We start from the raw sequence: 27,157 nt of genomic DNA, 5'->3' as shown, positions 1-27,157 counted from the left end.
GGGACAGTCTACACACTGGAAAGAAAGAAATGCAGAGAGAGAGAGAGAGAGAGAGAGAGAGAGAGAGAGAGAGAGAGAGAGAGAGAGAGAGAGAGAGAGAGAGAGAGAGAGAGAGAGAGAGAGAGAGAGAGAGAGAGAGTTGGACTAAAATAATAGAGTGTGTGGAACGTGAGAATAGCCGATGGTAAAGGAAGTGAATAGAAGATTAAGGAAATCGAAAAAGCGTGAACAACATGGAAGGCGAGAGACGTAATATGAAAGGTCCAGTGTGTCATTTGGCAGACGTAGTATGTCGTCCCTGTGCACCTGCGTTGCTACATGCGGACCTGCATATTTAACCCAGGCGATTTGACTCACAGCTTGTGAAGCGGGGATGATATCCGCCAGATAGCACAAGATTTGCTCTGGTAACTGTTCAGCTGTACAGCAGCCTCCTCTCTGCTCGCCTCCTGTCGAACACCCTCTTCAGCATACACGGCTCTCCCGGCATGCTCTCCTCCTCTAATGAAGGCCCTTCTGGAAAGGTCACCCCGGCTCTCGGTTACCAGGGGAAACAAAGACATCGTCAACAGATTTAGACGTGACACTGAACGATCACATCGAGGCGAGTTCTCAGCCGAGTTTGGGTAGAAGGTTTTTAGAAGAACAAGTCTGTTCAGAGGAAACGCAACACTCCTGCACTCTTCCTCACACCACATTCAAACTTTACTCAAAAATATGTAGTGTGGCTCCGCTGCGACTATGGCACAGTAATCCTCCTAGGCATTAGCACAACGTATTCCTGGAAATGTATTATGTTTGGTGCCATGTTGGCTATTTGCATTAGTTTTACATTTAACAATTTTGAGTATTGTTTGAGTAGCCTATCTGACGGGGTGGGGGGGGGCAATGGACGTGCGTGCCCCAGGGCCCCCTGGTGGGTTTATCCGGCCATGCGCCAGCCGCTTCTTTTCACCTGACAGTGAGGAATTTCGCCAGGGGGACGTAGCATGTGGGAGGATCACGCTATTTCCCCCCAGACAACCCCCTCCCCCATCAGGTGCCCAACTGAACAGAGGAGGCGCTAGTGCAGCGACCAGGACACATACCCACATCTGGCTTCCTACCTGCAGGGACGGCCAATTGTGTCTGTAGGGACGCCCGACCAAGCCGGTTGGTGTGTCATGTCAAAGCTGCTACGTGGAGTTGTTCATGAATTATTTGTCAGTCTCCATTTAATTTTGACGCCGCTGCAAGTTATGCCATGGTCAGATGAGGCCATCAGAGAGAGGATTGGCTGTTGCTGTACAGCAGTGTTTCTCAACCGGGGGTCCGCGGACCCCTAGTGGTCCGTGGTGTAATTGCAAGGGGTTCGTGAAAATAAAATATCTTTAAAAAAAAAAAGATCCTATGACATTTATAGAAATAGGATTATTTCACTCAAATGTGGCTGAGACCTTTATCTACCTAAACTATAAAGGGTAACAGGACTTTTTTCTCTAATTACATCTGTTTCACAAGTGTAATCTATTATATTTTAGTAAGAGATCTCGCTCCCGTTTGCATTGTTAAAAGTTACTGCATAAGAATTCTGTTGTTACATATATCTGAAAGTTACTGAATACATATTCTGTGTTGTTACATATATCTGAAAGTTACTGAATACATATTCTGTTTTGTTACATATATCTGAAAGTTACTGAATACATATTCTGTGTTGTTACATATATCTGAAAGTTACTGAATACATATTCTGTTTTGTTACATATATATCTGAAAGTTACTACATAAGAATTCTGTTTTGTTAACTATATCTAAGTTACAACTGAAAGCTCTTATTTTTGCCCCAAAGAGTGAATAAATGCTATAATGAAATTTAAAATGCAGTTTCTACTGTTTCTATCAGATTGCAACCCCCCTCCCCCAAGATCAGGTGGAGGGGTCCTCAGGGTAGATCAACAATATGCAGGGGGGTCCAGGACCCCAGAAAGGTGGAGAACCGCTGCTGGCACAGTGATTCCGAATGCGGGTCGTCAGGGCAGGTTATCCTTGAAATCTGATGACAAGATCTACGGCACAACAGACGGCTTACATAGCTTCAATTGGAGATCCATTACCTCGTCGCAGTAAGCAGCTGTTTCCGCGAGACGCCACTCCTCTCCCCTCTCCCACTCCTCTCCCCTCTCCCACTCCTCTCCTCCAAACAAACGCGGCAGCTGCCAGAGGTTGAATGGCGATCTCTGCAATAAAAGGCAGTGCTTGTGCAAGACGAAGTCATTTTTCTGTGAAACGCTGCCGCTTTTGTCCCGTTGCATGCTCAATAATCCGGGTGCCGCTTTTGTTCACAGGCGTTCATCAAGTCCCAAAAAAAAAATAAATCAGAAAGTCCTCTGAGATAGCTGAGCACAAACCAATGGAAATGCATCTTCACCTTCTCGATACACATATACAAATACAGATTGTGGCTTTATCACCATTGCGTTGGCTTCTCGTTTCCACATAGTATACTACTCCGCTAAACTACTCCTCATTTGCTGCATTTTGTGCAGCTACTGGCAATATATATATATCTATATATATATATATATATATATATATATAGATATATATATCTATATATATATAAAAACAGGGACACACTGGCATTATCAACGGTTCATTTTGTGGAGCTGAATATGAAGAGCGAGGCGATGGCACGGAGGTCATCATCTGGCAGGACGGGGGTCCGACGGATTTGCGGGGTTTGTGTGAACGGCGGCCTTCCGGGGAAAAAAACGGAAATTGGCAAGGTGGTGTGAAAGAGAGGCTTATCGTCAATCTCAGGGACAATAACTACAGGGCTGACGGGCGGGGGGCACAACTGAAGCAAGATGTGGTCACAGTAGAATGAGGAGGCTGGCTGGGACGGGGAGCGTCACCGTCACAGGCCACTGTTCCACCTTTCCGTCCCACAGACGGAAGTGGTGTCGGAGTTCTTGAAGGCCAGTCTCCTCAGGCGGGCTGTCTTGCCATTGCCGAGGGAAAGGGACCACGCTTAACCCGCTGCGTCGTCGTGATAGCCGTCCCGTCCCCTGAGAAGATGGTACCTAATATCTGAGCAACAGTTTGGTATGGCACTCCGGACAGCAAACGCACCGCCGTTGTCATCAATACACAATAAGCAGTGCTTTGCTGGTGAATCCAGATGGCGTCTTGTTTCAACGACAGTGTGTGACGTGTCAACCCCAACTGTTGTGTAATGGTAAAGCACTGTTTCAGGGAAAGCCTGAGAGGAAAAAGAGGAGAGCGGTTTCCACGGCTCATGGCTAACAAGACATTTTAACAGCATCCCTCAGCTAGTGTTGTAGGGCCGTGTGCTGACTGTTCACACGCTCCGGATGTGATGAATTAAACCCACCTCAGTCTTGGCTTATGAGTAATTGTCCCCCCCCCCACCACCACCACCTTTCTCTCCCCAATGGTACCTGGCCAATCACCCTGTTCTCTGAGCCGTCCCGGTCGCCGCTCTACCCCCTCTGCCCAGACGGCGGGGGCTGCAGACTACCACGTCTCCTCCAATACGAGTGGAGTCACCTGCCGCTTCTATTCACCGGACAGTGAGGAGTTTCACCAGGATCACGCTATTCCCCCCCAGCCCCCCCCTTAAAAGGCAACCCGAACGACCAGAGGAGGTGCTAGTGCAGCTAACCAGGACACTTACCCACAACCAGCTTCCCATCCACAGACGGTGTCTGTAGGGATACCCGACCAAGCCAGAGGTAACACGGGCGTTCGAACCGGCGATCCCCGTGTTCATAAGCAGCGCTACACTACCTGGGCGTAAATGGTTTGCCTGTTTATGGTTTGGCCTCCATTCTCTGTGCACCTCAAAACGTAGAGCACGGCACCAACACCACCGTGTTTAGCAGTACGGTCACCTGCCCAAGTGAATGGCCGCAGAACGGCGTCGACGCTCCCCGAAAGCCACAAGAGACTGCACCAACCTGCCGAAGCTGAGCCGTCAAAAGTATTCAGCATACCCAACTTTGAAGTCGACGTTATAGGATTTTCCAACTCTCCCACAGAATCGGCCTCTCCTTGGCATAAGGCTAGGTTAGGCTAGGCTAACCCTAACTCCCCAACCATGACCCCCAACCCTAACCTGCTAACCCTACCCCACCCTCAACCCTAACCCTAACCTGCTAACCCTACCCCCCCCCCGACCCTAACCGTAACCCATGCATGCCCAGGGGAATCAGATTAATCCGGGGAGTCAGAAAATACTATAACACCACCTCTCACTAGACATTGGGTGTTCAATATTCAATATCGTTGAACTACCCGAAATTCATTTGGTTCGCCTTCACTTAAGAAAGCAGGCTATAAAAATCAGGCAACACAGTTCATTTGCAAAATTATTAGTTTGGATAGTTGAATCAGTTTGTTTCATTAGCAAATTAATTAAGCACTTGTGAGGGAATTAATAGGTAAGGAAGATCCATTCCTTTGAAAGCTCCTCGCTATAGGGTGCTTTTGATGTTTATGATTAAATCCAAGCTTATTCTACAATTGCACACATTATACGTCCTTGATAAGCACTTAAAGCGGCAGTAGGCAACTTTTTTGTTTGAGCTTGTGATCATTGTATGTAAATGTTGCTTGCACAGTGTAATGGCGATAGAATAATGACACCCTCCGCGTTAAGACTGGACCCCTATAAGTCTCGCTTTCACGATGCAGTTCTGTCTGCCACCGGGTACGATCTCGCGGGAAACTGAAGCCTTTACGGCACAAAGGAAGTAGTGCGTCAACCATTGCACAACCAAAAGAGGAAGAAGCGTCGGCATGGAAACAGGTTAGCTATCACTTACAATTAGGCTAAGGTTAAGCTTAGGGTTAGGTTGAGGTTAAAGTTAAGGTTAAAGTTAGGCTGAGGTTAGGTTGAGGTTAATCAAGCGCCCCAGTCTTGTGTCGAACTCTGGCTCGGGGGAAACAGAACTCGATGGGGAAACAGAGTTTGATACAACACCCGGGACTTGAGAGGGTTCCAAACTGACATTCAGTTGGCATCCTTTCTACTGGAGTAACAGTAAGTAACACAACCTGCCTACGCATTAATACTACCGGATGTTGTACTCTGCCTTTATCATAGCACTGAGACCGGGGTTTCCAGTTCAACTTGAGACTTTTGCAGTTGTTTCTTGCTTTGGACAGTAGCCAGGCTTGTAGTAAACGGAAAGGGATCCGGTTGTCTTTGCGACAGCGGTACAAACAATAAAAACACTTGAAAACGCTTGTGGGGCGGGGGGGGGGGGTCATGGATTTAGTCCATAACGTAGCATCAATCCATCCATCCATCCATTATCCAAACCGCTTATCCTGCTCTCAGGGTCGCGGGGATGCCTGGACAGGCCACCGAGCCATCACAGGGCCATAAAGTTACACGTAGTGGAACAAATGGCCATGCAGAGGTCGCACAACAAGGCCTCGCACACACACACACACACACACACACACACACACACACACACACGTCGCGACACGTCATGGTTCATTTGAAGGCAGACATATCGATACCAATGATCGTGGAGGTTGCATGCGGTTTTCACAACAGTCCAGTTTGATGTGAGGGTCTAAAGATGCTCCTACAGAACGGCCTGAAGGAGGTTTCTGTTCCGCACGTTCTCCCGAGGGACGCTCCTCATCTGGCTTTCGATCCCCCACCCAAACACCCACCCCCCCCACACATACAACCCTTCCCGCTCACGAACCAAAGTGCACGTTTTCTCTGACACACACGAGCGGTATCTCCCACATGTTGACCCGTGCGTGTTTTATTGGTGTGTACACCTGTAAAGTGAACCCTGCTGGTTCAGGGAGGACCGGCGGAATCCGTTCTTGCAGGCCTTCATGTTGACGCAATGAGAGGACAAAACCCACGGTTCCTCACACATCACCGCTCTCCCATGAGATCAGTATCTCCAGAACGCCAGGTCTTCCGGGAGCCGAGGAAGAAGACGGGTCTGTTATCCGATCCGGGCGGGTCCCAGTGTGATGGATCCTAGAAGGAGAACGGAGAAGGAATCTGGTGAATTCTGTGTCCGGGGCTCCGTTTGAGTCTTGTTGTTATTATCCTTTCATTCTGCTCAAAATACAGACACAAACTTTACCTGACTAATCAGGTTGAGAGAGTGTAACAATAATTACTGTTGAGTTGGTTTTTCTGTGATTGGGTTGACTGTAGCAATCAACGTAATTACAGGAGCTGAGACACATGACAGTGATATTAATTGTTTTTTTACGCTCAATGCTATGAACATCAGTAGAAAGACAATGAAATTAAAACTGTCTGACATGTTTGAAAACGGGCCACCGGCAAGGCTTGTTGCTTCTAGCAGTTTTCATCATTGACTGAAAGGTCATTAGCGCTTTGTTGTTAAACTTTAGCCAAAAGTGAATTGTTGAGCTGTGACAGGTCCGTGTTCCTGAACACCAGTGTGCTGCTCAGTTCACACCCATTGAGTCAAACAACAAGTAACTTGCCCACGTGGTGCGGCCGTGCAGACCAGTACACCAGGCTCTGCAGATTGGACGTTGGCTGACGGGAGCCAACGTCCTTCGCTCTCATAGCTATTAGGGATCAAATAGCGCCGGCCCGAGTGGCCTCAATGCACAGTCGTGTTGAAGGAGTGAGCAACAGCCTGCAAAGTAAAGTGGGATGATTTCACATGTCCAGTGTTGAAAGCAGCTGTTTTCAAGACTGAAGGCCTAGTGCACATGCGGTGGGTGACGGCTACCTCGCTGAACTGTGTGGTGTCCACACACACACAGCACTGCTGCTGCTGCGTTGTGCTACTGCCAGCCCCGCCTTTCTACACCGAGTTTGCCTTTGATAAGGGCCATCAACAAACTGTTTATTTTCAAAGAAGGTTGACTCAGCTGATCTGGATACAGCGTTTATTGACAGAAACATTTCATCACTCAGCTAATTGGCCTGTCCAGTTGAAACTGCCTGCAGGTCCCCCCCGCCCTTATAAACAATCCAGTGCCTAGCGACCCAAACCAACGACCCGTTGCATATGCAAATATGGGTGTGACCATTAACTAAGTTTCGATGGTCATGTGTACTATTCACAGAGGATTGGGGAATAGTTGCAATCACAGCATTGTAAGCTATGTACTCTTAGCCCCGCCCACCCCCCCCCCCCGGTTCAGGGATGGTCGTTCCCTCTTCACATATGCCCCTTTTTCATTACATGGTACCGGGTCAACCCAACTCGACTTTTTCATTTTCCATTACTGGAAAGTACCAGAATTTTCGTAACTGTTACCACTTTTCTGGTACCACCTTTGTCGAGGTTCCAAAAAAAAAAAAAACTGGAGCGGCTACCAAAATCGGTGCACTGAGGGGGTACTGTTACAGTATTGGAAAATGACACTCTGTGAGTCGAGCCGAGTCGAGCCGGTACCATGTAGTAGAAAAGGGGATAGATTGCCTCTTTGACTCCCTGTTCAAACCAGTGTTCCTCCCTATCAAGGATGAGCACATCCACATCCCTGAAAGAGCGGCCACTGGCCTGTAGGTGGTGTAGACTGTGGCGTCCTGGCCTGACGTGTTAGCTCTGCTGTGTTGTGCCATCCTCTTGACCAGCGTCTGTTTAGTTTCCCCAATGTACAAGTCACGCCAATCCTCCCGGCACTTAACAGCCTACACTATATTGCTCTGTTTGTGGCTGGGGACCCGATCCTTGGGGTGGACCAACTTCTGGCACAACGTGTTTTGGGGTTTGAAAGCAACTGAGAGCGGTGTTTGGAAACTACACCCTTCAGCTTTTTCGACACTCCTGCCACATACGGAATCACCACTGGTTTGTGCTCGGTTTATGCTCATATTTGCACGTGAAACTGGTTGTTGGTTTCGGTCGTTATACATCTGTCGCCATCTTACAATGCTGTGATTGCAACAATCCCTAACCCTGTGTGAACAGTACACATGGCCACTGACACGCTAGTTAATAGTCACACCCATATTTGCCTATGAAACTGGTCGTTGGTTTCAGTTGTTAGGCAACTGTATTGTACTGTATTGTTTATAAGGTGGGCATACTGCCATCAGTTTAAACCGAAGAGGTCACTTAGTTGAGTGACGAAACGTATCTGTCAGTAAACGTTGTGTCCAGATGAACTGATTCAACCTTCTTTGATTTTCTCACCTGGATTATTGAGCACGCGTCAAGAATGTTTATTTTATTTCATTATAAATGTCATTACAAATCACCACTAGCTGGAGCTGTCGTTGGTCACCTGATCCAGCGGCCCAATCATGTCAAATTGATCACTCAGTCAGTTAGTCAGTCACATTGTCATCACTCAGTCAGGCAAATTCGCGTTTGTAGAGCTTGTCCAGCCCAAACGCTCACTCCACCCGGCCTATGTGACACGTCGAATCCCTGCCAGGTTTATTTGGGGTGGTAATGCTTTACTTGACATAGTAATGGCAATAATATTACCAAAATCCTATTAGAAACTCATTATATTACTTTGTTACTGCTAAAAGTAATCTATTACTGTAACATGTTACTTTTGTAATGCGCTTGCCCAAATAACTTAATATTTACAGTGTTCACAACCTAATTAATAAACCAATTATAAACTGTCCATAAACCCTTTATAAGGGTGGTCTCAGATTTTCCAGGGGGCGCAGTTCTGTGCCGCCCCAGACACTCCCACTTTTATTGGCAGCGAATTGGTATTGTTTTAATGTTTTTTGATCTAATGTGATTGGACAATTCTTGTGGCTGTCAATCATGTTCACATTCACCACCATGTCTCGTCTCGACTGTCAATCATCCACCGTCTGCGAACCCCGATAAAATCTATAGGCTACACTGGCCTTCTTAATAACTCTGTGACTGTGTGGACATTACAGCAGCTGTCAGGTGTGCTGCGCCAAGGTGAATTGCGCCCCCCCCCAACATTGTTTAGCACCAGCCGCCACTGGTTCCTAGAAAATGCCTGAGATATGCGAAACAGCATAGGAAATAATTAGAATCACCCGTATTTGAAGAATTTTAAACTGATGAATCTCAACAGGAGACTAAATTAATTCTTGTAATGGACATCTACCGCAGCCTAAAATGGGATTAAGCCTCTAATATGTGTATTTTGATCGATAATTGGCAGCAGATCTGCCTTTGGGAAATCAAGCAAGCGTTAAAGCAAACTATTAACAACAAAGCGTCTGCACGCGACAAACGTGTGTGCTTCTGCGGCGCATGCAGCTCGAAGATCCTGTGATCGCGACACAAATATGCTGAGGACAGATTTTGTGTAGGGAAATGTGTTTGTCTACTTTACCAGACATGTTACCGTTCATGAAAAAGATCCTAAAAGCTGATGGAATTACGTCGTTAAAAGGAGGGGGGGGGAATGGAGACAGGCATGGGCGCAAGTCCATGAATACTGGGATGGCATCCAGCGCTTTACCTGTGCCCCCGTCCATAGGGTCAGTGGTCGTGTCAGGGAGGGCCTCCGACGTAAAGTGTTGCCAAATCGTTATGCGGATTGGCAAGACCACCGTCGGTGCTGTGCCCTGAAAGGGTACCGATGGAAACTATCAAATCCGCTGCGGTGACCCCTGGGAAACAGGGAACAAGCCGAACGAAGAAGAACAAAAGGAGAGAGAGAGAAAAAACCCCACTGGCCTTTGCATGTCCATCGTATTCTTACATCTACTGTATGTACACCGACATAATGATGTGCAATAAGGGTTTGTTTTTTTTTTCGTTTTAAGTTTTTGCAGCAGTGGAGTGGGGGAGTGCATTCTGACTCAACTTTAGAGGAGCTACTTGACATTTTGCCGTTCTTTAGGGGGCTGGTGGAATGGAAAAAGATGAATATGTTATAGTGAAAATAACTGTTTTTATAGAGCGTTCGAAGCCCCTGCAGTAGCACTCAGAATATATATATATGTTTTATATGGGTCTGCTTTTGTGGGTATGTATGTGTGTATTTGCCCTGTCTGTTTTATTTCAGTCTTTGTTTTCTTGCGAATGAGAGTGCAAGCATACGGGATGTATGTATATGTATACTTACCTACTGAGCTGGATAGCTCAGTAGGTAAGAACACTGGCTTTCCTGCCAGAGATCAGGAGTTAAAACCCCGGTTGGGACAACTCTCCAGTAAAAGTCAGTGACTTAGACTCTTATTTCTATACAAGCCAACTACCTCAGAGTGACACGAATGGAGTCATTCCAGCTCAAACTTCCCCTGGGTTAATGCAGCAGTGGAAAACAACACTAGAGGCCAACTCAAAGACAGTCAAACGGGTAACCATCAAATGTGGCATATACCAAGGTGATGCACTATCACTGTTGCGGTTCTGCATAGGCCTGAACCCCCTCAGTTAGATCATCACAAAGAATGGATATAGGTACAGGTTCCAAATGTGGCATATACCAAGGTGATGCACTATCACCGTTGCGGTTCTGCATAGGCCTGAACCCCCTCAGTTAGATCATCACAAAGAATGGATATAGGTACAGGTTCCAAATGTGGCATATACCAAGGTGATGCATTATCACCATTGCGGTTCTACATAAGCCTGAACCCCCTCAGTTAGATCATCACAAAGAATGGATATATAGGTACAGGTTCAGAAGTGGAGTAACCATCAGCCACTTCCTATACATGGATGGCATCAACCTAAACGCCAGGAATGAAAGAGAAATTGACTCACTGATCCATCTCACCAGGATCTACAGCCATGACATCGGGATGTCATATGGACTGGACAAATGCGGTTGATTGGTTGCAAAAAGAGGGAAGGTGTTGAGGACTGAAGAGGTTGAGTTACCCAGTGGCAGGATAGCGGACATACAGGACAGTTACAAGTACCTGGGTACTCCACAGGCAAATGGAAACTACGAGGAGGCAGCAAGGAGGTCAGCTGCAGCCAAATTACTCTACAGAGTGAGACAGGCCCTGAGGAGCCAGCTCAATGGGAAGAATAAGATTCAAGCCTTCAACACATATCTCCTACCAAGTATCAGATGCCCAGCTGAAACAATAAGCTTGCCAAAGGAGGGGATAAAAGCCACAGATATCAGGACATGAGAACTCCTCACAATGCACAGAGGATTCTACATGAAGTCCAGCAGCCTGAGACTGTACAATGAGCAAAAAGATGGAGGCTGAGGGTTGGTGAGTGTCAGAGCCACATCGATGATGAAACAAGGAACATTCGGCACATCAGAAAGAGCCCCCTCCCCAGGATGAACTGCTGAGTAAGTACCTCAGGCTCCAGAAGAGAAGATAGAGTGAAGTGAAGAAGAGGAAGAAAAGGAGGTGTCATGGAAGACCAAGCCCCTCCATGGGGTGTACCATTGACTGATATAGCACATGGCTGATAATGATAAATCCTCCCGGTGGCTAGAAAAGGCTGGACCAGATCAGTTGAGGCAGGGGTCTACCACCACAGACAAGACCCAAGATACAGGCTGTGCAAAGACGCCCCTGAGACAGTCCAGCACATAGTAGCAGGGTGTAAAATGCTAGCTGGGAAAGCGTACACTGAAAGGCATAGCCAAGTGGCTGGGATAGTGTACAGGAACATCTGTACTGAATACAGACTGGGAGTCATCAAGTACAAATAGGAGACCCCACCAAAGGTGGTTGAGAATGGCAGAGCTAAGTTCCTGTTGGACTTCAAGTTCCAAACTGACAAGCAGGTGCTGGCTAACCAACCAGACATTGTGGTAGTCGACGAGGAGCAGAAGACAGCAGTAGTGATTGATGTAGTAATCCCGAGTTTTGGCAACATCAGGAAGAAAGAGCATGCATGGGAAGCTAGAGAAATACCAAGGGCTGAAGGAAGAACTTGATCAGATGTGGAAGGTGAAATCCACAATAGTCCCAGCAGTAAAAGGAGCACTAGGGGCTGTGACCCCCCCCCCCCCCAAATTGGGAGAGTGGCTCCAGCAGATCCCAGGAACAACACCTGAGGTCTCTGTCCAGAAGAGTGCAGTCCTAAGAATAGCTAAGATACTGTGCAGAACCCTCAAACTCCCAGGCCTCTGGAAGAGGACCTGAGCTTGAGGAAGAAACACACCACCTGAAAAAGGGTGAGAGGGAGCTTTTTCTTTACATATATTCTCATGATTAGCTATAACCTTTGCATCATCGAAAGGCTAAAACTAACCGTGAGAATATAAGCCACTGTGGCACTCGCAAATTTTAATTTGAACTATGAAATTGTGTTGGCCCTGTGATGGACTGGCGGCCTGTCCGGGGTGTTTCCCCCGCCTGCTGCCCAATGACTGCTGGGATATGCTCCAGCATCCCCGCGACCATGAGACAGGGATAAACGGTTTGGATAATGGATGGATGGATGGAAATTGAAACGTGCTGCCATAATGATTCTGTTTTAGCCCAAATTCATAGACAGAAGTAATTCTGTCCTCATGATTGAAACAAAAGAGCCATCAGCACAATCTGGGATCTCACCGAGAGACAAACTTTGCCAGCTGCTCTTATCAGCAGTAAGTGGAAGGCCAACTTCATAGACAGAGTGATAATACCCAAGCTGATTTTCCAAGTATGCGGTCATATTTTCCAGCTAATAAATCTCACCACAACCATGACATAAAGCTCATTTAGGTTTAAAGGCTTGGAAAAACATTGCACAGGACATGGAAGTTACTGCTTAATTCACTGCAAATGGCCCACACCGAGGTTTTGTTTTCTGGTGACGTCAACGATCACAGATCAAATTTAGCCTTCAGATAGTGTGAGAGCAAGTGTGAGCAATATTTGTAGATGAGTGGATGGAAGTAGGCGGCACAGTGGTGCAGGGGTTAGCACGGTCGCCTCACAACAAGAAGGTGCTGGGTTCGAGTACGGGGGTTGCTAGGCGGCACGGTGATGTAGTGATTTAGCGTGGTCGCCTCACACCAAGAAGGTCCTGGGTTCGAGCTCCAGGGTAGTCCAGCCTCTGTGTGGAGTTTGCATGTTCTGCCCGTGTCTGCGTGGGTTTCCTCCAGGGGGTCCGGTTTCCTCCCACAGTCCAAAGACATGCAGGTTAAGTGAACCGGCCGTACTAAATTGCACCTAGGTGTGAATGTGTGCATGTGTGTGTGTGTGTGTGTGTCGGCTCTGTGATGGCCTGGCAGCCTTTCCAGAGTGTCTCCCCCGCCTGCCGCCCAATGACTGCTGGGATAGGCTCCAGCATCCCCTCGACCCTGAGAGCAGGATAATCGGTTTGGATCATGGATGGATGTATGGGTGGATGGATGGATGGATAGATGGAAGTATTGGAGATCATTGAGGAAAGGATGAGCAGCAGAGGAAGACATAGAGAGTGACTCAAAATTGATTTGAACATGATAGGACTCGATAATGAGCCATCAAAGCACAAAGAAACCCAGGGTATTTGCGAGGAGACAAGAGAGACGTATAACACATTCTGATTGAACACCCTCACGTCAGAGAAATAATACATCTGACTGCTGCGGTTTCACATCTTCCCTTTGATTTCACTTTTTTTTTCTCTTTTTTAACCAGGAGGTTCCATAGTGGGCTACCTTAGACCTCGTGTATATGTGTGTGTGTGTGAGACCCACAGGTTTAAATCCGATCTCCTCCATTAGCATGGTGTTAAAGGAAGCCTGTCTCTGGCGTAAGCTTGTCGGCTGCTCCCCCTGCCTATTAATGGCTGCTCTCAGGTCTATTAGGCTCAGGGACAAAGGCTGTGGCAAATAGTGTAGGCCGGCTAAGGGCCTAATCCACATATACTGTATCACTTCGACACTCCACCCCACCACGAGAGAACCTGCCGCCCACGGAAATGCAAGAGTCATGCAGCTGGAATGCAAAAAAAAAAAAAAATATGAATGTGGTTGAAAAGCTTTGGCTTTATTCATAGGGTAAACTTTTTTTTGGCGGTATATACAATCATTTCTGCTACCATTTACTGCCATATAGATTTTTATGTGTTTGGAAGTTTGTGGAATAATTTCCAGAATGGGCAAATGAATCACACGTGTGCCAAAACAGCAGCTAAGACCAGGGCATGGGTATAATTTATGCGTGTAATTACTCTGCACTCATTACCCCTGGCTGTGGGACAACCCGGCCTGACTCACCAGATGTGAACCCCTAGAACAGGCGAATCCTCGGTGCCGACTGGTGCAGACGGTATTTTATTTCCTTCCGCACGGGTCGTTGCCATTTTCAAAGCCTCTGTATCAATGAGCAATAACAATGACAAGCACTCGAGCTAGTGAGCTAGGTTGTCATTATGCAAAACCTAAATGAGGATTTGGGCTTTTGCAGTAAGGCAGGCCTGCATGGTTCATTCAGTGGGTTTCTTTTAAATATATTCAAAGGATTTTTTTAGAAAATGTATGAATGTATTATCTATGAGGGACATTCTGGCTTGTGCGCTAAAATAATCAGCTGTTCTGGGCATCTTATTCCGTTGCCTACCAACATGGGGATCGCCAGTTCGAATCCCCGTGTTACCTCCGGCTTGGTCGAGCGTCCGTACAGACACCGTGTCTGCGGGTGGGTAGCTGGATGTGGGTGTATGTCCTGGTCGCTGCACTAGCGCCTCCTCTGGTTGGTCGGGGTGCCTGTTCATGGGGGGGGGGCTGGGCCACTGTCAGGTGAAAAGAAGCAGCTGGCGGCTCCACATGTATCAGAGCAGGCATGTCTGCAGCCCTCTCCAGATCGGCAGAGTGGGTGGAGCAGCGACCGAGATAGCTGGGAAGAGTGGGGTAATTAGCCGGGTGATATTTGGAGGAAAAAAGGGGGGGGGCATCAGCTGTCCAGTGAGGTTCTACAGAGCTAATGCATAACCAGGCTTTATGTCTTGGACACCAATTACCTAATTGTGTTTGTGTTTTTTTTACCTGTAAAACTTATAAACATCGACATATTTGATCCATTATTTTGGTAATCAATCCATATGCCAGGGCTCAAAAGGTTCTGCAGCCGCGTTTCTCCTTGGTACTATTTTACAACGGCGCCAGTGAGCATAGCTCAGTTTGGTCCCGCCCTCAACGATTCTGATTGGTTCAAGAAACAGAAACAAGTCATCACGTGATTGGTTGCGTGAACTCATCATCAAAAATGATTAGTAGTAGTAGTAGTAGTATGTTTTTTTTCACCTTTTCTAGAACGATAATGGGTTCTGCTAGAACTTTCTGCTGTGCTGGCACAGTGCTAGAACATTCCGTGGAAATAGGTCTGACTATGCCAGACCAGGGATAGCATTGCCAAATGTTACTTTCATTGTCACGGGTGGATTCTCCTGAAAGTCTCCTCTATCGACCCTCACTGGGTCGATAGATCGGACCAGACCAAGGTCGGACCAAGACCAAGGTCCAAACTAAACATCCAGTGGGCCGATAAATCTCGAAAGATCCTCACAGGGATTAGCATTCCCCAGACACTGGACCCTGCAGGGAAACGCAGGTGTCTTCCTGTTTGGCAGCCAGTCCAACTAGATTGGCATCGTTGCCTCTATCTGTACATAAACGCGATTAACAAGCCGGGAAGTTAATCAACAAGCCGGGAAGTGATTACTGTAGTCTGAGCCGCCAGTCACGTCAAAGTCAATCATATTACTGCCATTCCTCACGACCCAGCCATGCCCCATCCTCTCTATCAAAGGCCTAGATTCAACTCAGTTCAGTTCAGGCTGATCGGGGGAATGTAAGACATGAAAAAAGAAACGTGCTTCTTGGATGAGTCTTCGTCAGGCCCGAGCAGCTGTTGCTTTTTTTCACAACACTTGCTGAAAAGACACTATTGCATTGGTGTTAAATAAAGTTTTCCCCTTTTTCTGTCCACACTAACGAGAACCCCCCCCCCTTTTCTCCCCAATTCTACCCGGCCAATTGCCCCACTCTTACGAGCCGTCCCGGTCATTGCTCCACCCCCTCTGCTGATCCGGGGAGGGCTGCAGACTACCACATGCCTCCTCCCATACATGTGGAGTCGCCAGCCGCTTCTTTTCACCTGACAGTGAGGAGTTTCGCCAGGGGGACGTAGCGCATGGGAGGATCATGCTATACCCCCAGTTCCCCCTCCCCCCCTGAACAGGCACCGCGACTGACCAGAGGAGGCGCTAGTGCAGCGACCAGGACACACACCCACATTCGGCTTCCCCCCCAGAGACACGGCCAATTGTGTGCGAAGTGACGCCCGACCAAGCCGGAGGTAACATGGGGATTTGAACCAGCGATCCCTATGTTGGTAGGCAACGGAATAGCCCGCCATGTAACCCGAACGCTCTCAAACCCTATATTTTAGGGATAGAAATTGCTCTTACAAAATGAAAAACAGAAACCCAGATAGCAAAATTTTTGTGGCCCGCACCCGTCCCACACCCGACTTTCATCTTTCTTTCATTCAGCCCACGTACCGCGTGGGATGATGGCACTTGGGCGGTCCGCTCCTGCTTGCCCAATCTGGACCAGAAACAAGCCATACATGTGGGCCGCTTCAGGCTTACATCAATTTTGTCAGGGCCAGAAGTAGGCCATAAGTGCCGCATCATTGCCTGAAGTGGCCCACATATGGGTACTAGCTGGGAGCCATTAGACTGAATTAGAGTTGTGTTGGTAGTGCATGTAGTTAAAGCACTAGCAAGTCACAAACCCTCTAATTTGTTTGCTTGTTATAGCAGATTATATAGCAGATATGTCCCAACTAAATCTACACCTTTTGGCACGTATGTGCTGATCCCTTGTGCAAACGTGTATGCACCAACACCCATGCACACACAGAGATGCATGTAATTAGTTTCATGTCTGTTCTCGTTTCACCCTTATGTCACTATTTTCACTCATATCTGCCCCAAACTGCAGTTTTACCCATAAAAGGACTCTGTCACGAGTAAAGGTTTATTATTCATGACATTATTATATTATATATTCTCCACAGGTCTCTGCACTAACTGCGTAGGATGTGAAACAGGGGGGAAAGGACTTAAAAATTTATCTTCTGTTGCGGTAAAAGTATCGCTGGCAGAGGAGTGGAGAGTGTATCACTCAGTACCGTTTACTGGCAGAACCTCTGGTGACTCTAAATCACAGCTTGCAGCCTTTAAAACCGCACAGAAATGGAAGAGCTGTTTGCCTTTGTAGGGTAGTAAAGCCTTTCCTTTCTCTATCATAGACACACAAACACACACACACACACCCACACACACAACATCAAATAAGTCACACTTTGACTTGTCCTTATGTGTTTATCTCGCCGCTCCCCATCAGCAGTGTTCGATGCCGTGCTGACCACCTCTTCTCTGTCCTTGTGTATTCCCGCGCACAAATCCCCATTTCAAAGACACAATTACTCTCTGAAAGATTGTTACAGAGAATGTAGACATTGTCCGCACCTCCCCCCCCCCCGTTTTTTCCCCTCCCCAATCGTATTCGGCCAATCGGCTCTGTGTATAACTGTAGTCCACTGACTTCCGGTTTCTACTGTAGCGGCCATGCCAGTTTCCTGATTGTTGGCGTGAGGATGAAGATACTCGCCCTCATAATTGTGGACGTAACTGGATATGTACAACTTGAAGCTTTTCACCCGTTTGCTGGCAGGTGCCGGTGAAAGCTTGGCCACAGTTCTGTGCGTGTCGTTGACATTTATCCACGCTAAGTCTTGCAGGCGTCGCCAAAAACACGCCATTGTCAATGGCACGCGCCAACAAACGGGAAACTGGTATGACCGCCACAGTAGGAACTGGAAGTCGATTACCCCACTCTTCCGAGCCGTCCCGGTCACTGCTCCACCCCCTCTGCTGATCCCGGGGAGGGCTGCAGGACTAACACACGCCTCCTCCCCTACATGTGGAGTCGCCGGCCGAATTTTAGGGTCTGTATGTACAGTGACAATAAAGTTTCTTCTTTTTCTATGAAGGGATACGCCTGTGCTTGGCCCGCCGACACACAGCAGCTTGGCAATTTTGCCGAAGCTCACTCACACACAAACAAAGAGGGGCTTAGTGGTCCACCTTGTCCCCCCCCCCCCCATCTGCAGTGTGTGATGTCCTGACCCTTCACCGTCCATCAGCCCCGGGGGCAGAGAGGGAGGACAGCGACTCGGATGACGGACAGCTAAACGAACCTCTCAGCTGTGTGGTGTGACCACGACTACTCGGGTCCCCGGCAACTGGAAGACGACTGAAAGCAACCCTGCTTTCTAGAACAACCGATCCCAAACTGCCGTGTGGCATCAAACGTGCGACTGTATGCACAAAGCATTTCAATGAGGCGAACCTCAAACTGGGGAAAAGTTACTCTTTGTGGTGCAAATGAGAAACTGGAGACGTTTCGTGCAGATGTCACCAGGGAGGATGTTGTCTAAGAGCAACTCGGTGACAGCCACCGGTTTGTGGTTTTCATTGTGTACACAAATACAGAAATACATTTCCGCTGCGTTTCGCGAAAATGGAAATAGTCATAACTATGTTGTAATTTAAAATCTTTAAGGTTTAATATTATGATGTTCTACACGCGTCTTCGGTGAAGAAAGGATGTCTCTAAATTGGTTTCAGAAGTATAAGGCTGACATACTGACACGTGTCATGGATGTAAATATGCATTTTTACAGGCCCACAATTTACTCTGACAAATGTAAAATGTGAGCCTGGTGATAAAAAGTTCTCCGTAGTGGGCGTTCGGGTTGCGTGGCGGTCTATTCCGTTGCCTACCAACGTAGGGATCGTCGGTTCGAATCCCCGTGCTACGTCCGGCTTGGTCAGGCGTCCCTGCAGACACAATTGCCGTGTCTGTGGGTGGGAAGCCAGATGAGGGTGTGTGTCCTGGTCGCTGCACTAGCGCCTCCTCTGGTCTGTCGGGGCGCCTGTTCGGGGGGGGGAATAGCATGATCCTCCCACACGCTACGTCCCCCTGGTGAAACTCCTCAATGTCAGGTGAAAAGAAGCGGCTGGCGACTCCACATGTATGGGAGGAGGCATGTGGTAGTCTGCAGCCCTCCCCGCATCGGCAGAGGGGGTGGAGCAGCGACCGGGACAGCTCGTAAGAGTGGGGTAATTGGCCAAGTACAATTGGGGAGGAAAGAGGGGGGGGGGGTTTCGTTAGTGTGGACAGAAAAAGGGGGAAAGCATTATTTAACACCAATACAATAGTGTCTTTTCAGCAAGTGTTGTGAAAAAAAGCAACAGCTGCTCGGGCCTGACGAAGACTCATCCAAGAAGCACGTTTCTTTTTCATGTCTTACATTCCCCCGATCAGCCTGAACTGAACTGAGTTGAATCTAGGCCTTTGATAGAGAGGATGGGGCATCGCTGGGTCGTGAGGAATGGCAGTAATATGATTGACTTTGACGTGACTGGCGGCTCAGACTACAGTAATCACTTCCCGGCTTGTTGATTAACTTCCCGGCTTGTTAATCGCGTTTATGTACAGATAGAGGCAACGATGCCAATCTAGTTGGACTGGCTGCCAACAGGAAGACACCTGCGTTTCCCTGCAGGGTCCAGTGTCTGGGGAATGCTAAACCCTGTGAGGATCTTTTGAGATTTATCGGCCCACTGGATGTTTAGTTTGGACCTTGGTCTTGGTCCGACCTGGTCTGGTCCATCTATCTACCCAGTGAGGGTCGATAGAGGAGACTTTCAGGAGAATCCACCCGTGACAATGAAAGTAACATTTGGCAATGCTATCCCTGGTCTGGCATAGTCAGACCTATTTCCACAGAATGTTCTAGCACTGTGCCAGCACAGCAGAAAGTTCTAGCAGAACCCATTATCGTTCTAGAAAAGGTGAAAAAACACACTACTACTACTACTACTAATAATAATAATAATAATAATAATAATCATTACATTTTGATGATGAGTTCACACAACCCATCATTGTTTCTGTTTCTTGAACCAATCAGAATCGTTGAGGGCGGGACTAAACTCAGCTATGCTCACCTGCGCCATTGTAAAATAGTACCAAGGAGAAACGCTACTGCAGAACCTTTTGAGCCCTGGCATATGGGCTGATTACCAAAATAATGGCCAAAATATGTCAACATTATATAAGTTCTACAGATTTAATCAAAGTTTGCTTTGCTCTGTGACCCTGAAAATAAGGAAAGTTGGTAAAAAAAAAAAAAGATGTATTCTCTGGATGCTTTCCATCCAGCCTTCCGTCCATCTTTTTTTTTTTTACATCCACAATATGGAGGCTCTGCTGTCGTTCCAAGGACTTACATTACCTCTCCGACCTTCATCTGGATTTTTTTTTTTTTATTGAAAACGGATGATAGACTTATATGACATGAAACTCTTGACTTTGCAGGTCCAGGTTTAAGATGAAAAGGCGATGCAACTTTTACAGTAAGGTCCCCTAATCCCTCCCTGAGGAAGTATGAGCGGCTTCGGAGTTTCACTTATTTTTGTCCTAGGGGAGGTAGTAGAGGGAATTGGAGTGGTAGGATAGCTATTATTATTATTATTATTATTAATAATAATACTAATTTAAAATGAATCTTAATTTAGATCCATTTGCTGCTATGAAAAAACATTTCTCAATTTACTTTATTTGCATATTTAATTATTGCACTTCATTTGGCTCTGGCCAAAGCACGTCATGTGGTCACTCTGATCTGGATCACATGCCGGTGTGAGAAGAGCATCCTGGGTTCAGTTCCAGCCCATCTGTGTAGAGTTTGCATGACCCGCCCGTGGATGCATGGGTCCAAGAGTCCAGAAAGTGCCTAATAGATGAATTCAAGTCTCCCAGTCACCCATAGGTGTGAATGGTGTGTGTGTGTGTGTGTGTGTGTGTGTGTGTGTGTGTGTGTGTGTGTGTGTGTGTGTGTGTGTGTGTGTGTGTGTGTGTGTGTGTTTGTGTATGTGTGTGTGTGTGTGTGTGTGTGTGTGTGTGTGTGTGTGTGTGTGTGTGTGTGTGTGTGTGTGTGTGTGTGTGATGGACTGGTGAGCTGTCCAGAGTGTCTCCATGCCTTATGCCCAGCCCCCACAACACTGAACTGGATTAAGCAGGTATAGCTAATGGATGGATGGATGGATGGCTGGAGGGATGGAGGAATGGAAGGATGGAGGGATGGATGGGTGGTGTACGGATAGATGGAGTTACGTGTGGATGGATGATACTGAACAAAAAATAAAACACACTGCATAACCATATTCCCAAAAGTATAAACGGTTAAACATTAACCGACACGTGTGTGTGTGTGGGGGGGGGGGGGGGGGTTAATGATAGCCTAGCATGTGAGGACCTGGGTGAGAACATCTGGCAGGGGAGCCACCGAGCACTGTGGACCAGTGATGTGATCCACGATACCGGAGATTACATTTAGAAAGGCCTACGCCTTATTTGGGTGTGTGTGTGTGTGTGTGTGTGTGTGTGTGTGTGTGTGTGTGTGTGTTTAGCCTGTTGTGTTCTTGTAATATCCTGTTTTTATCACTCCAAAATCGTTTGTTGTACTCGTAAAATGTTGTTGTGTAGAAAACGTTGTCGTTTAGTGTGGGAGACCGTCATTACAAGTTGGTTAAGTTGTTAATTTTTGCACAACGATAACAAACAACATAACTAGCTAGAAAAGTACTTTGAACAATAACTGCCCTCCTATTTTGTGCAAAAATGTTCAGAACGTGGGCGTCTGGGTAGTGTAGCGGTCTGTTCCGTTGCCTACCAACACCGGGATCGCCGGTTCGAATCCCCGTGTTACCTCCGGCTTGGTCGGGCGTCCCTACAGACACAATTGGCCGTGTCTGTGGGTGGGAAGCCGGATGTGGGTATGTGTCCTGGTCGCTGCACTAGCGCCTCCTCTGGTCGGTCAGGGCGCCTGTTCGGGGGGGGGCAGCATGATCCTCCCACGTGCTACGTCCCCCTGGTGAAACTCCTCACTGTCAGGTGAAAAGAAGCGGCTGGCGACTCCACATGTATGGGAGAAGGCGTGTGGTAGTCTGCAGCCCTCCCCGGATCAGCAGAGGGGGGTGGAGCAGCGACCGGGACGTCTCGAAGAGTGGGGTAACTGGCCGGGTACAATTGGGGAGGAAAAAAAGGGGGAGGGGGGGTGTTTCAGAACAGTTGGTCCTCACCATATTTTCTGGATGTACACGTTTACCAGTCATGGCGTCTTGCTGATGTTGTTCTCCTTTGCTCAGGTCCTGATCTAATGTGTTCACCATACAAGTCCACACAGTATCATAACAGTCAGGCAAACTGTCACAGACTTACCGCATTGTATTTCCTCTTACGCCACACTTCACAGACTTACGGGATACCGTGCAAAACCGCAAAAGACATCAACAACTCTGTGATGAAGGGTTAAAAGGTTTTGCCCGTGCGTACCTCTGACCTGTGGGTCAAACGGGGCAGAGAAAGTTCACAAGGAAGTGTTTATAAAATCTTTTCCTGGGCAGAATCGAGGTCCACATTTCAAAGTCGTAGAGTACACGTGCTTGATCCGCATATAGACCCCACATACGAACACTCCAAAGTAACGGGGAGTGCAGGAGAGAGGTGAAGAAGAGAGTGCAGGCAGGGTGGAGTGGGTGGAGAAGAGTGCCAGGAGTGATTTGTGACAGAGGGGTACCAGCAAGAGTTAAAGGGAAGGTTTACAAGATGGTTGTGAGACCAGCTATGTTATATGGTCTGGAGACAGTGGTACTGATGAAAAGACAGGAGGTGGAGCTGGAGGTGGCAGAGATGAAGATGCTAAGATTTTCACTGGGAGTGATGAAGAAGGACAGGATTAGGAATTATTATATTAGAGGGACAGCTCAGGTTGGACGGTTTGGAGACAAAGCAAGAGAGGCAAGATGGAGATGGTTTGGACATGTGTGGAGGAGAGATGCTGGGTATACTGGGAGAAGGATGCTGAATATGGAGCTGCCAGGGAAGAGGAGAAGAGGAAGGCCAAAGAGGAGGTTTATGGATGTGGTGAGGGAGGACATGCAGGTGGCTGGTATGACAGAGGAAGATGCAGAGGACAGGAAGAGATGGACACGGATGATCCGCTTTGGCGCCCTCTAACGGGAGCAGCCGAAAGTAGTAGTAGTAGTGGTGTCGAGGTAGGGTTAGTGTCGGGTGTGGGACGGGTCTGGGCCACAGTAATTTTGCTATCTGGGAATTGTACCCAGCCAGTTACCCCACTCTTCCGAGCCGTCCTAGTCGCTGCGCCACCCTCTGCCGATCCATGGGAGGGCTGCAGACTACCACATGCCTCCTCCGATACATGTGGCGTCGCCAGCCGTTTCTTTTCACCTGAAATTGAGGAGTTTCGCCAGGGGGGCGTAGCACGTGGGAGGATCACGCTATTCCCCCCAGTTCCCCCTCCCCACCCCGAACAGGCTCCCTGACCGACCAGAGGAGGCGCTAGTGCAGCGACCAGGACACATACCCACCTCCGGCTTCCCACCCGCAGACACGGCCAATTGTGTCTGTAGGGACGCCCTACCAAGCCGGAGGTAACACGGGGATTCGAACCAGCGATCCCTGTGTTGGTAGGCGACGGAATAGACCGCCGCGCCACCCGGTCGCTGCTCTTTTTATTTCAATGTAAAGGCCCGGGTGCAGGTGAGTCGTTGGTGCTTTGACGGGCGAGCTAAGCGGTTCAGGCAGCAGCCGCGGGGGCAGCGGGCTCACACAAAAGAGCACGCTGATGCAACACGGGGGGGGGGGGGAGAGGAAAGTCTGCGACCACTGCGGCTTCTCAGCGCGGCTTCTTTCAAGCGCTCCCCGGGTGAATTACGGCGAGCGAGCGCAGTGGGCCGGGGCAGGGTCGAAGTGTCCTGCTAGATGCCGAGATGCTGCAGAGCCCAGGCTGGTGTAAACCCGTGTGAGCTGCAGCTCTCAAAGAAAACTACACCGTCATCGCCATTGCCGTTGTCTAGAGCAGTGTTTCTCAACCGGGGGTCCGCGGACCCCTAGTGGTCCGTGGTGTAATTGCAAGGGGGGTCCGTGAAAATAAAATATCTTTAAAAAAAAGATCCTATGACATTTATAGAAATAGGATTATTTTACTCAAATGTGACTGAGACCTTTATCTACCTGAACTATAAAGGGTAACAGGACTTTTTTCTCTAATCACATCTGTTTCACAAGTGTAATTTATTGTATTTTAATAAGAGATCTCGCTCCCGTGGGCATTGTTAAAAGTTACTGCATAAAAATTTTGTTTCGTTACATATATCTGAAAGTATCTGAATACATATTCTGATTTGTTACATATATCTGAAAGTAACTGAATACATATTCTGTTTTGTTACATATATCTGAAAGTTACTGCATAAGAATTCTGTTTCGTTAACTATATCTAAGTTACAACTGAAAGCTCTTATTTTTGCCCCAAAGAGTGAATAAATGCTATCATGCAATTTAAAATGCAGTTTCTACTGTTTCTATCAAATTGCAACCCCCCTCCCCCAAGATCAAGTGGAGGGGTCCTCAGGGTAGATCAAAAATACGCAGGGGGTCCAGGACCCCAAAAAGGTTGAGAACCACTGGTCTAGATGACCAGGGCTGATGATGAAGAACTGAAGAAACTGAACTAAATGAAAGAAATCAGCCCCACCCCCACCACACCCCCCACCCCCACCACCCACACACAATCACACGCTATCCAGAGACATGTTGTAATCCCTGTCATTTCCTCTGCAGGCGGTGGAGACGAACCTGGCCTCCAAAGACAGTCATTGGGTGTTTGTCAATGAGGTAAGTAGTGTTTTCATACTCTCACTCGTGGGTTCTGCTCACAACAGCAAAGTCCTCTGCAGCACCTGCTGTGCTGTTTTTGAATGCAGACGTCTGGGGGGGGGGGGATAATTAACTTTACCTTGATCGTTACTACTCAGCAACCCCTGTGTATGTTCACTGGTGATGTTGTGATCCATGAAAGCTTAAATTCTGTATTACACAATTGTCCCTTCTTTTTTTTTAAATGCTACCCGCTTTTAGTCACTAATTGTACCCGCCAATCACCCCACTCTTCCGGGCTGTCCCTCCACGCCCTCTGCCGATCCGGGGAGGGCTGCAGGCTACCACGTGCCTCCTCCCATACATGTGGAGTCGCCAGCCACTTCTTTTCACCAGACAGTGAGGAGTTTCTCCAGGGGGACGTAGCACATGGGAGGATCCCGCTTCCCCCCTCCCCAAATAGGCGCCCCGACCGACCAGAGGAGGCGCTAGTGCAGCGACCAGGACACATACCCACATCCGGCTTCCCACCCGCAGACACGGCCAATAGTGTCTGTAGGGACGCCCAGCCAAGCCGGCGGTAACATGGGGATTCGAACCGGCGATCTCAATGTTGGTCGGCAACGAAACAGACCGCCACGCCACCCGGACGCCCACAATTGTCCCTTTTATAAGATGTTACGATAATCCTCCATTTAAACCAACCCGAATGTAATTACTGGACATAGCACTCGAAGCAGGTGACTAAAAATGTCTGCACTGAAACAAATATGGCCAACTATGACCCCGTGATGGACTGGCGGCCTGTCCGGGGTGTCTCCCCGCCTGCCACCCAGTGACTGCTGGGTTAGGCTCCAGCATCCTGTGACCCTGCTCAGGATCAGCGGCTTGGATGATGGATGAAGGGAACAAATGTTAATGGTCTTCTCGTAGGCTTGGTGTCCTGTTCAGCTGCAAGGTGATACGGTTGGCCAGGGTTTTTATACAGCAGCTAATTATTGCATTACATATAGCAAATGATTAGCAAATAATGAAGGGGAGCACAGTACAAAGGCTCTGCAGTGACAACGTCTCCAGCACCACCAATTACCAGCCGAGTGTGATGCGTATCCCCTGTTGTGTGTGTGTGTGTCTGTGTGTGTGTGTCTGTGTGTGTGTGTATGTGTGTGTGTGTGTCCCACATAAAAAGTCCTTCTGCTCTTTGACTACTTTTTGTATCCCACCTGTGCAATGCTGAAAAAAATCGCACACATTTTCTGGGGCGTCCGGATGCCGTGGCGGTCTTATGCGTTGCCTACCAAGATGGGGATCGCCGGTTCAAATCCCCGTGTTACCTCCGGCTTGGTCGGGCGTCCCTACAGACACAATCGGCCGTGTCTGCAGGTGGGAAGCCGGATGTGGGTGTGTGTCCTGGTCGCTGCACTAGCGCCTCCTCTGGTCGGTCGGGGGCACCTGTTCGGGTTGGGGAGGGGGAACTGGAGGGGGGTAGTGTGATCCTCCCACGTGCAACGTCCCCCTGGTGAAACCCCTCACTGTCAGGTGAAAAGAAGTGGCTGGCGACTCCACATGTATGGGAGGAGGCGTGTGGTAGTCTGCAGCCCTCCCCGGATCGGCAGAGGGGGTGGAGCAGCTACCGGGACGGCTCGGAAGAGTGGGGTAATTGGCCAAGTACAATTGGGGAGGAAAAACCCCACATTTATTGAGAGCATCACTTGGTGATGCTGCATCGCATCTCTACCTTGAAGTGAAGCTTCAGTGAGTAGAAGGGGAGGCTGAGACGGCAGCATCCTCAGGCACCTCTGGATTTTATTGGTTATTTCTGATGTGTATGTTTCTATACATGTCCATCCATAACTACAGCAGCACTGATGGAGCCGCTGTCAGGTTTTTTTTTTCATTATTTTATTTTATTTTATTTTCCTATTTTATTTTTTAAACCACTCTCAACCAGCTCCAGCATCAATTGCTAAGCATGCTGGGAGACAATTAACCCGCCTGGCAGAAAATGTTAAAAGCCTCATTCAGAGGGAGATGGGGAAGCTGTCTCGTGAAGTATGAACACCAGAACCTGACATTACTTGCTGTCAACAGCGGACGTGTTTGCCCCCCAGATGGGCACGAAACTCCTGATCCTTAAAAGCCTTTCGCTTTGAAAGTCACCCTTTACCTAATTAGGTGGTGTCGTAATTAACCAAACGGCTGAACTGGTGTTAAAGAACTTAGATTCCCTGTTCTACATCTGTGCTTCTGGCTTGCTGAACCGCGTTTGCAATCAAATACTGAATATTTGATTACGCCTCAGCCAAGTCAAAAGTAGGCACGGCTGCCATGATGATGTCTCTATAATGGTCCCGCTGCAGGTGTCACTGTCATACGTGCAGAAATTCTGCTCGTCCAAATTAGTTGTTGGCATTCCTTCGCCTTTTAGTTCTCCCCTCGTGTTCTCCACAGATCACCAAAGATCCAGTCCAATTATATTCAGCGAGACAAGTTCTTATTGTGCAACACCAATGTT

At 48.1% G+C, this 27,157-nt stretch overlaps 1 protein-coding gene across 1 annotated transcript in view; it reads left to right on the top strand.

Annotated features, from left to right (window-relative positions):
• The window catches only part of LOC130127193 (glutamate receptor ionotropic, delta-1-like), a 613,283-nt gene that overhangs the window by 490,789 nt on the left and 95,337 nt on the right, over positions 1 to 27,157 (top strand). Inside the window, exons 5-6 of the mRNA XM_056296763.1 lie at positions 24,607 to 24,707; positions 25,392 to 25,430. Of these exons, the coding sequence (XP_056152738.1) occupies positions 24,607 to 24,707; positions 25,392 to 25,430 (140 nt within the window). The remainder of the gene's footprint in view (positions 1 to 24,606; positions 24,708 to 25,391; positions 25,431 to 27,157) is intronic.

Source organism: Lampris incognitus, chromosome 17 (assembly GCF_029633865.1).
Source record: "Lampris incognitus isolate fLamInc1 chromosome 17, fLamInc1.hap2, whole genome shotgun sequence".
NCBI classification, from domain to species: Eukaryota; Metazoa; Chordata; class Actinopteri; order Lampriformes; family Lampridae; genus Lampris; species Lampris incognitus.
Note: the sequence above shows the minus strand (reverse complement) of the source record. Positions and strands in the feature narration are given on the sequence as shown.